We start from the raw sequence: 11620 nt of genomic DNA, 5'->3' as shown, positions 1-11620 counted from the left end.
CTAATCCTTGTTGTTTAATTACAGTTGGTAGAGATATTACCGGCTTCTTTGGTTCTTTTCATCTTGAGAGCCCTACCACCAAAACAAGACTGAGATATCACGCCATACCGTCGTGTATACACGAAAGCTAATGATCATACCAATTTTAATCCCAAAATTCTCTAAAGAATCTCAAGCTTTTTATCTCATTTCTATGTAAGCTTCAATAATATAAGCTTTTGGTCTTGACTCTTAATGGCCTTCTCCATTTACGTGCTTTTGAATAAATGTATTTGATAAATTGATACAATTTCTTCAAGTAGTTTAGGTTTTTAAAATATTGCTACCCAATTTCCTTTGTTTGTGATTTTGTGGTCTAGGATCCAAGACAACTAGACTATTAAAACGCTGTCTAATCTTTGATTATCTTATAGACTTGAAGAGTCATGTAAGTGATGTATGATATCTTATAATCATGTTGATGTAGGAAATCACCCCAACAATAATATCTGTAGATAAGAAAAACTCAATTTTCCGGAAGGAAAATAAGAAAGTTTGCATTGAATATTATTATTTGATTAATGTCACGGCTCAGGAAATTAGAAAGCTTCTCCTTCTTAAATTCTCCTATAAATCAACCCTTCACGTCAAAACTAGCTTGCTACACTTTTCATATCAACCAATGGGTCGTGTCAACAACGGGATACCGCTTCAGCAAACCGGTACACGCAACCAGCAAACCGGAGTCAAAGACTTTGTGTTACGACCCAGCAAATGGGATACCGCTTTAGGAATCTTGATCCTTCTCTAGGTACTAACTAAAAAAACGCAGATTCAAATCAAATATCTATAGTCAAAGAATTTTATTTAAATATAATGAAGTGTTATAATTGTAGCTAGGTCGGAATGGAATACTTGCTGAAGGACAATATGGGAGTGAAGCACCAACCTTTGCTCCTACCAATCAATATATGTCTAAGTAATCATTTGATATTCGTTGACCTCCATATTTGTTACACATTGTTTGCGGACCGTTGTACAATGCAACTGTACTATATTAAAATTTGCAATGCAAGTGTGAGATTGATTATGTTTCTGCCTTTTTCTATTTTTTTGTGGTAGCTATCATATAAGTAATTACATCTGTGTTTTCTGAATAGCAATAAAGAGTTTCTTTGATTTGTGTTAGCGAAATGAATTCGATAATTACATCGTATAAAAATTACTACATCTGCATATCTAAAATTTTCTTTCTTTGTTTTTGTTGGTCTAGCTCAATTTGTTGTTAAAGTTACGAGTTTGGACTATGTACAAAAGGCTAAGTGAACCTGTATGCAATCTCTACCAATCTAAAATGGTCAAGGTCAACTCTATATATTGCAATATTCAACGGTAATGAAAAGGTATCTTCTGAGAAAAAAAAAAGCAATAAACTATAAACTAAGAGAGTCCATGAAACATGCCAATCGAATCAACTATATAGAATTATGTTTATATCTGTATACACTACATGTAGACAATGTAAGGGGATATAGCAGACTGTAAATTGCGTATGAACAAACGAAAAAAAAAAAGACTAGAAATTGTGATCAAAAGAGTAAAAAATGGTATCGGTGGATATATTGACAAGCAAATGAAGGATCAACTAACAGTGATTCAACGTATGGGAGATCACTGGTACGCGGATGATTATTTATTTGAATATAAAATCTTAGTTTTAAAAATTCGGATTGGTTATATATTTTAAAAAATAAATAATAATTTTCATTAACAATTAATTAGTAAAAGAAAATAATTATTTTTTTAAAATTTAATAATTATTTAAAAAAATTTATTCGAAAATTCTGATATATTATATATATTTAGTCAAAGTATTTATTATCTTTATTAAATTAAGTAATTAATATTTATTAAATATTTCTAATGGCATTTGAATGTAAATTTTTACATTTTTTAAGGTTAGTTTCATATTTGTACTAATCAATTAATATAATAGGATATTATAAGAGTTGATAGATTTTGCCATTTAATTTTGACATCCTCCAAGAGTCCAAGGCCTCGTTTAGTACCTATAATGCATAAAGAAAGGCATTTGACACTACAAATGTTCATCCCCACTATGATTTCCTTTCCTGAGTACTTCAAAAAAAAAAAAAAAAAAAATTGAACTCTTAATATACAAAATAAAAATAAAAATTATTTTTTATTGCTAATAACATGCATTATATTATGCATATTTGAATTCAGGTAGTGACACATCGATAACCTATGTGTTAACTATTAAGTAACATGTTACATGTCTTGGTCAATCAAAAATATAGTTAATAACATTATATTGATGTATACTGTATACTTGTCTAGATAATTTATGTTCATAATACATTTGCTAATAAGATTTTTTCAATAATTTATATTTCAAAATATATATATATATATATTCCACGATAATTCAAAACAAAAAACATTTAAAATTATGGCACACAGTTTAATAAATTATTTTAACATCATTTAAACAATAATACAAATGTGTACAAACAAAATAATGATAACTAATTTTGCATTAAAAGGTATAACATTACTAAAAATGAAACAAATATTTTTGGCTTAAACTCACTTTTTTTTTTTAACAAACAAGAGTTTTCATTCAAAAGAAAACCTCAAAAAGAAGTGAGTTCATACAACATGCAATAAGATAAGCAAAATAAAGTAGAGATAAAAGCTCCATGAGTTCATTAAAGGAATTTTCAAATTTATGAAGTTTTACAGTGTTTGAAAAAATTATTGGGACCAAAGTGGATTCCACCATAAAGATGGGTGATCATAAACGGCTCTAGCAGATAACGCAATCGAGCTTTTAAAAGAATATTCCATAGAAAAACACTTAACGGGCTTTTTGCCAACATGAGAAGGATATACTATATATGTGTGTCAAATGAAAAGTACTTATATACTTTATCTATTTCATATTACTAGGTTTTGAACCCACGCTACGCGTGGGTTTATCTTATATATAATTGTTCTCAGCTAGTGTCTTATATATAATTGTTCTCAGCTACTTATTAATATTTTAATATAAATTTTTTTTAATAATTTCAAAAATGTTAAATATTAACATGTCTGATCCCGATTGGTCGTTTAAAAAATCTGAATATACAAAATTCTGAAAATATTAAAAATGTTAAATAATGAAGTGGCTAATCTCTATTGGATGTTAATAATATAGAAAGTTTTATAAATTATAAAAATATTAAATAGTGAAGTGGCTAATCCCTATTGGATGTTAATAGTATAGAAAGTTTTGTAAATTATAAATATGTTAAATAATGAAGTGGTTAATCTCTATTGGATGTTTAAAATCCTAGGTGGACAGCTTTAGAAGCTTATAGCTCCTACTTTTATTTAGTATAATTTGTAGTTTTAGGTAATTTCACACTTATTAAAAAACAATTACATTTTTTGTTTTATCCTTCGTTAATATATAATTTTATTTGATATAAGTAATTAGTAAGCTAAAAAATTATTAAAAAATAGCATTATAAATACAAAACGATAAATAATATGAAACAATATTTAATTCTACAACGACAACTAGAAAAAAAAAACTATAATTTAGTGTCTCTAAGTTAATATTATGTTATTAACTCATCAATCATCACACCCTTATTTGCTATTAGGCCACTTTTTTACGAAACAAATTAGTGGACAAAATCTTATGAAGTTTGGTATCCAAAGTTTGTGTCTTTGCGTTTCATGATGTCCACAAATTTTCTCTATATGTTTGGCTATAAAAAGTCAGTGACTCATAGAAGAAGAGGAAATACTGAAACTTGCTGTCACGTTTTTATATTTTTTACCGCTACGAAGTCGACTACGAAATCTGCACCGTTCATATATTAGTAATTCAATTGTACAGTTTCAGGTTAAATCTCATGGACGTGAATCACTACTACGAACACACACGTTATGGTGTAACTTAACACACCAGATCATGTTTTTAGGTATTTTTAGTTCCTGACTCGTCGACGTGACTAAATAGGCGTACAAACACCTAATTCGAAGAAAAAAAATCTAAGTAGTAAAAGCTTCATCTCAAAATAGAAGATATGGAAGATTCGTCCATCCTCAAAGTAAGGACGTATTTGGAAGAGCTGGCCAAAGATAAAACCCATTCTCACTTTCCCAGTTTCATCCTCGAAGGCCTTCAAGTCATTCATGTTGGAAGAGGGATCATACGGTGTAATTTGACCGTTACGCATCACGCTTTGGTGAATGATTAACTACATCTTTTTTTTTGGGTGAATGATTACATTATTTCGTGGTATATTTATATTTTATTTAAGACATGTACATTTGATTATGATTCACATGATTTGGATTTGTTTGATAATTCTAACTAATATAGGATTTTTACTGACAAAAAATAATAAGGATGTTTGAGTTTTGACGAGTGCTACATTGTATTATTTACATGATCATATTCAGAATGAAGACGGGAATTTTCATACTGCAGCGATTGGTGTGCTAATGGAGTTGATGGGAGCCGCCGCAGTGTACTCAGTTGGAGGATCCCATGTCTCAGTTGATCTCAACTATTCGTTCTACTCCACGGCCAAAATTCAAGTTCGACTTCTCTCTGAACTCTACTAATATATTTGATTAAGTTTAAAAAAAATATATTTATAATTAATTCGGTTTCAACGAACCAAATTTTATTCTTTTATATATAGAAAAAAAATCAAATCGTTTTAATATATTTGGTTTGTGTCGATAGATTATTGGACATATATCTAATTTGAGAGAAACACGAACACCGTTTTTAGTATCTTTTAGTTGTTAGTCAAATCACATGTCATATAACGTATTTAATGTGATGAAAAATCTAGGAAGAAGTAAGGATAGAAGCAAGATTAGCAGGGAAGATGGAAGATCTAAAATCAGCAATAATTGAGATTCGAAGAGAATACGATGAAGAACTCATAGCCACAGGTAGACTATGGATGAGGCTGTTGATGACACCAACTGACTTAGATGTCCAACACAATGGTGTCGATCAAGTTAGCAAGATTTAATTGCTCCAATCAAATCAAATATTTACCTATGAACCATGTCATATGCTATACATGCAAGTGGTATGTAAAATAATGTGTGTTTGGACATTGATTAGTCTTCTCATATGGTTTCCTAGCCTCAAATCAAATTTCAGTATCGATGTTTTGATTAATATTTATGTTATGTCGTTAATGATGCTAGATATTTGTATCGATGTTTAGATGGATATTTATGTTACGTTGTTAATGATGCTAGATATGTGGCAAAGCATTATGGTATCTACGAGAGTGTTCGATGTGAATATCCTTCTACTTCTAGATTTTCTTTTCTTTGAATCTTGAGAGTGACAATACCATACAAATTCTTAGATACCTTTTTATTGGTCTTAAACCCCAATTCAACAAGAAACAGAAAATCTTGCGAATGTTTTAAGTCTTATGTGCACAGTGGATGCCTTCGATCGACTCCGTGGTTTTGAGACACCAAGGAAATTGTGGTGAAGATGTGATGGATGTTATCAGCTATGCCACCGTGTAACTCGCTCGGTGGCATTGTCCTGAACTAGTTTAAACTCTTGGTTCTTTGAATTCGACGACCAAGATTTTAGTTAGCTTTTACCTAGTTTTTACGATGATGCATGGAGTTATTTACTAAATGATATATTTTTTTTAAATTTGTGTGGTATCATTAAAAAAATAACATAACAAATGTATTAACTTAATTACGTGGGTAGCAGACTAGCAGTGATGACTGAAATTAGAAGAGAAGGAAACAGAGAAGTCATTTGCCAGAGGAAGCTTATGGATGGCTCCACCCGGCCTCGGCCTCAGAGACTTGCCTCGTACTCAGCAAGTCTAGCCTTTATATATTCACACATACACACATATATGATAGTGCATCTAAATTATGTCTAGCGTACAAAAATTTAAAATTATATTAGTAATTATTAAAATTACGGGTTCATTAGCAGTTTATTAATTAGTTGTCTGGGTCTATATAGTTTCGACAATATAATCATTTTGGATATAAGAAGACAAACCAACATATAATATATACAAAANGACATGCTTTTAGGAAACTCGGTATAGAAAAACTCAGTCTGTCCTATTGCGGTAAGAGCCTCTGCTAATCCATGTAGCACATATTGTGGCACCAGCCACATTGCTGAGAAGTCTACCACAGCATTGGGATTGTTTGCATACCCTTGGCTTATAGCTTTATTCCTTCTGAAGCTTTCAACCATTGCAGAAACCGCCATAGCTAGNCTAATTATAAACCCGAACACAGAATCCAATCTAATTACAAATCTATATAGACCTTAATCAACACTTACTAATAACACCACACACCAGATGCAATAAAATATAATTTCCCTACAGTTTCTTGCCCCCTTTATAGACAAAGTAAAAAGCTTGCATGACCTATAATTGTTTAATTGGCTTTACTAACTGCACTTAGATCTTCCTTCTCGAAGCCTTTGCCAACAATGTCAAGCAACTCTTCTTCCTCTCTCACACCATTAACCCTACCATTCCTCACCTGGTCAACCAAAGGACCATACGACCAGCTACATATAACGTAGTAGATCACATTGATGAAGCTCATTATCGCGAGTACCCAATAGTAATAGTTGTAATGACCCTTGTTAATGTTGTCTGAAACCCAACTCTCTTTACCATTTCTTGAGGTTAGTTCATTGACCGCATTGAGAACCACGCTTGCCAATAGACTAGCCACACCCATTCCTAGACCGAAGAGAGAAGCCGCGATGCTAGACATGCTTTTAGGAAACTCGGTATAGAAAAACTCAGTCTGTCCTATTGCGGTAAGAGCCTCTGCTAATCCATGTAGCACATATTGTGGCACCAGCCACATCGCTGAGAAGTCTACCACAGCATTGGGACTGTTTGCATACCCTTGGCTTATAGCTTTATTCCTTCTGAAGCTTTCAACCGTTGCAGAAACCGCCATAGCTAAGAATGACATGAATAACCCTAATCCCATTCTTAGCTTAACGCTGAGTCGAAAAGGTCTGCCTCGGATCTTTGAAGCTAACGGGATAACAGCACGATCATATAGAACGACCCACGTGGCAAGAGCTATGATTGTGAACATACCGAATGATCCAGCTGGAACTTGAAAGCTTGAACCATGGCGACTCAGACGTCTGTCCATAGAAGTCGCTTGTAGCAACTGAAACGTGCTTTGGTTAGTATTTATGGACATCATTATACCTGTGGACCATAATGGTATGACTTTGATCAATGCCTTAAGCTCCTCTACTTTGTCTGTTGTGCATAGCCTCCATGAATTCAAAGCAAACCCATCTGACCCAATTTCCTCATCACGGTTACTTATCAAACAAGCTTTATTCAAAAACCTAACCAAACAAAAATCAAGAAGAAAAAAAAACCCAACATCATGTTTCCATGTATGATTTGCAAACTTATTCATGTATTGAAATCATGTTTCCATTAATTAATCAAGGAAGTCTCAAAGTAAAACAGTAGATCATGTTCCTAATTATAATAGCACAAGGTTTTGTTCAAAAGCCTATTAAAAGGAGTAGTATATATCAAAGTAAACAGAGAGCGTTATCTTTCTTGTACAACAAGCTTTTTTAAAACCTAATAAAGAGAGTATCAAAGTAAAGTGTGTGGAGTGCATTGATCGTGTGTCTTGTATAACAAGCTTTGATTGCAAACCTAATCAAGAGATTATCCTAAGTGAAGAGATCGCACATCATATTTAAAGTATATTAGTTTAATTTAAGAACCTAATCAAGAGAGTATGGTATATATTACTTGTAAAGTAACCAAGAACTCAGGATAAGAAATACATATAGTTGTTTTACCTCAACTTGTGACTTGGAGCTTTTAGATCAGAATCTTTCGTGTGATAATAACAGTCAACGGAGTCATGATGATCTGGTAGACTTAGCTTCCTCTTCTTGTAAGCTGCAACACCCACTTGAGCTAAACCTGTGAAGAGACTCTTGCTCACACCGCGTGTAACATAGAGAGGAGACGCGAGAACAAATAGCAAAGCAGCGATCAACATGAGGACCGCAGGCACTCCAAACCCAATTTTCCATCCGAGATGCTCTTGAATGTATACAATACCAGTGAACGCGATGAGTACAGCCACAGCTGAGGAAGCGTAGTACCAACCAAAGAAACTCTCGAGAACTCTTTCGTTCTTTGGGTTCTCTTTGTTGTCTAATTGATCAGCTCCAAAGGCTAAGGAACATGGTCTAATCCCGCCTGACCCGATCGATATAAGAGCAAATGCAGAATACAAAAGAGCCAGATGAGACGCGGTCGCGGGTCCACAGTTGCTCCCAGCTGCTGTGGGATCGCAAGGCGATGGCTTCACTTGTGGTAACATTGCAGTTAGCCATAAAAGCATCATTCCCTGTGGTATGATTCAACAATGATCATCAATTAATTGAATTTGGTCTAGAAAACCCGGTTTAGTTTGAGCTGAATGTAATAACAAAACATTACATGTCGTTAAGCTATCAAACATTACATGTCGCTACGTTTATATAATTATGAGAAGAAAAAAATCCAAGAAGAAAAATCCAATATTCATATCGGCAACAAAATCGTGGCCATGATGAGCACACGTTGGTAGGTCGAATGTAAAGTCATACGTCATTAACCCTACCAAAATTATAATAACGAAGTTGATTGCGATGAATAATTGTACCAGCATGTCAAATCAATCGATGTATCAGAGTTTAAACATTTGATCTTCAAGTGGGTGAATAAAAAAAATCATATGAAAATTGCTTAGAACCGGACAAATTATAAAGAGTACAAGGTTAAAAATTTGCTTAAGCCTACCACGCACAGCTCAATGCTATATAGCCTACAAAACAATCAAGCTTGGCCCCATAACGAAAATAATTCAAAGTCGTCATGCAGTGTGAACTGTGTCCAATCCGGTTTAAATAGACTTATTTCGAGCAAAAAATTGGGGTCGTGTTTTGGTTTTGTTTACGTTTATTTAAACAACTTTTTTAAAACAGAACCAAAGTGAACCGATATTAAAACATAGTAAGAAACATAGTAAGTTTTTTTTTGGTTTTCTTTATTTATGAAGCAAACCAATCACACTTTTTTATAAGTAGAATATTGTCACATATCAGAAATTGTAGTTTCGATTTGTGGTCACACACACAACTTGCGAAGGACATTTTAAATTATCAATAATGTTTTAGATGAAAATAGAAAATTCAGAACACATGGAACTGCCACGCAAAGAAATAAATTCGAAAATGACTTTTAGTGTAACATAAACACAAGAAGACAATAATTGGAGCAAATGTTTTCCCTAGGAACGAGTCCCTCACAAGTCACATGCAACGCCTGAAATTACTAAAACTGTACCATACTATTATTGTTACTGTTTAGTGTATACTAGATTACTAACATATTATATAATATCACGATGCTATAAAAAAACAACCTATTCAATGGTGCATCAACGATGAATCTGTTGGAAACTAAATTAATCTGGTCCAATATTACTTTATGTTCAAATATTCATATATATTTTATTTTATTTTGCTATAAAAATATGGAAGAAAAAACCTCGTACCACTATACTTCAATTAATTCATTATCTAGATGTTGTAAAAATATATTATTTTAAACTTACTAGATAATATTAAATATATTTTTGATATCGACAATAAAATATCATATAACGTAAAAAGTATATGGTAAAAAGATTTTTAAAAAGAGTTGTCAGTTTTACAAAATCAGTTACGGATTCTTATCAGTCTTAATGACAAGTAGTAGAAATCTAAACCAGAAATTTAAGTTCCGATTAAGTTAAGCCGGTTTGGAAAATGGGAGATTAGAGAGAAGGAAGGAGAGATGAAGATTATTTATTACCAAGAAACTGGAAAGAGAAGCAATGGAGATGGTGAGGAAGCGACCAAGATAGGAATCAGAGAGGAAAGCACCCAAGAGAGGTGTGAAGCTTGATGCAGCAGACCACATATAGAGCACATTTGTTCCTTTTGCTACCCCAAATCTGTAATCTCTGATCAAGTACATAATCATGTTTGGTAATAATCCATAGCTCGCCACTTTCTCGAACGCCTCGTTTGCTTCACCATGATAATAAATTATATTAACAAATAATTCAATTAAAGGTTTTTACGAGGAATCAGAAAAGACAAGTAGAGTTAAAGATTTTAAGGAAATGTTGTTGTACCTATGATGAAAGGCATAGTGATGATTCCACCTTTTGTTTTTTTCCCTCCATTGGGTTGGATTTGCTTAGCTGCTTCTGTTTCATTCGGAGGGTTCTCCATTGTTGAATCTTTGGGCTAAACACACACTCAACCTAGTGAGTTTATATAGGGGAGAGACAGAGAAAGGTATAAAGGAAGAAGAAGGAAGAAGGAGAAAGTGGAAGATCTATGTCTTTGCAAGTGATTTGAGAGAGAGAGAGCGAGNGTTTTCCAAAATCAGTTACGGATTCTTATCAGTCTTAATGACAAGTAGTAGAAATCTAAACCAGAAATTTCAGTTCCGATTAAGTTAAGCCGGTTTGCAAGATGGGAGATTAGAGAGATGAAGATTATTTATTACCAAGAAACTGGAAAGAGAAGCAATGGAGATGGTGAGGAAACGACCAAGATAGGAATCAGAGAGGAAAGCACCCAAGAGAGGTGTGAAGCTTGATGCAGCAGACCACATATAGAGCACATTTGTTCCTTTTGCTACTCCAAATCTGTAATCTCTGATCAAGTACATAATCATGTTTGGTAATAAACCATAACTCGCCACTTTCTCGAACCCCTCGTTTGCTTCACCATGATAATAAATTAACAAATAATTAAATTAGAGATGAAGATTCAGGACGAAAAAAATAGAGTGAAAGATTTTATGGAAATGTTGTTATACCTATGATGAAAGGCATAGTGATGATTCCACCTTTTGTTCTTTTACCTCCATTGGGTTGGATTTGCTTAGCTTCTGTATCATTCGGAGGGTTCTCCATTGTTGAATCTTTTAGCTAAACAAACACTCTAGTGAGTTTTATATAGGGGAGAGACAGAGAAAAGGTAAAAAGGAAGAAGAAGAAGAGGAAGTGGAAGATCTTTGTCTTTGCAAGTGAATTGAGAGAGAGAGAGAGAGAGAGAGCGAGGAATGTGTGTTACATCTCCGCAACGAGTGGACAATTAATACTAGTAACTAACGCCTATAGGGGACAAGAGGAAAAAAACAGTAAGTGCAAAATGATTGTAATTAATTAGTCTATTCAAAAAAAAAATGATAATTAGAGAATAGATACTTTAATACTATATAGATTGTAGATTGAGTTCTGAGATTTTAAACATTAATGACGTCGACTTCTATATTTAGAATTTTATTTTATTTTATATTTTGCTATTTTGATCGAATTTTCTGTTTATTGTGGTTGCTTACTTGCTTATATTATTTTCCCCGAAAAATATACAAAATAATTGCTAAAATTTTATGCTTAGTAATTACATCAAAGAAAAAGTTATCGTCAATTAGACACACTACTGTTACATTAGTTGGCAAACCATTTATACGAGAGTTCTTTT

The 11620-nt window shown here is 33.0% G+C and overlaps 2 protein-coding genes across 4 annotated transcripts; one reads left to right on the top strand and one right to left on the bottom strand.

Moving 5' to 3' along the window:
• On the top strand, window positions 4013-5184 carry LOC104758535. Its single transcript, XM_010481420.1, has 3 exons — window positions 4013-4244; window positions 4462-4599; window positions 4863-5184. The coding sequence occupies exons 1-3, from the start codon at window positions 4083-4085 to the stop codon at window positions 5046-5048; spliced, it is 486 nt and encodes a 161-aa protein (XP_010479722.1). The 5' UTR covers window positions 4013-4082; the 3' UTR covers window positions 5049-5184.
• LOC104758534 (protein NRT1/ PTR FAMILY 1.2) lies at window positions 6341-11227 on the bottom strand. 3 transcript variants are annotated; one of them, XM_010481418.2, is made up of 4 exons: window positions 10953-11227; window positions 10638-10855; window positions 7883-8442; window positions 6341-7408 (listed from the first exon to the last, which is right to left on the bottom strand). In XM_010481418.2, exons 1-4 carry the CDS (start codon window positions 11047-11049, stop codon window positions 6460-6462), a joined length of 1824 nt encoding a protein of 607 aa, XP_010479720.1. In that variant the 5' UTR covers window positions 11050-11227; the 3' UTR covers window positions 6341-6459. The 3 variants fall into 3 exon arrangements, with proteins under 3 accessions (XP_010479720.1, XP_010479721.1, XP_010479719.1); XM_010481419.2 differs by lacking the exon at window positions 10638-10855 and adding an exon at window positions 9933-10150 and having other exon boundaries at window positions 10953-11049; XM_010481417.2 differs by lacking the exons at window positions 10638-10855; window positions 10953-11227 and adding exons at window positions 9933-10150; window positions 10258-10505.

Source organism: Camelina sativa, chromosome 17, assembly GCF_000633955.1.
Source record: "Camelina sativa cultivar DH55 chromosome 17, Cs, whole genome shotgun sequence".
Lineage (NCBI taxonomy): Eukaryota > Viridiplantae > Streptophyta > Magnoliopsida > Brassicales > Brassicaceae > Camelina > Camelina sativa.
Note: the sequence above shows the minus strand (reverse complement) of the source record. Positions and strands in the feature narration are given on the sequence as shown.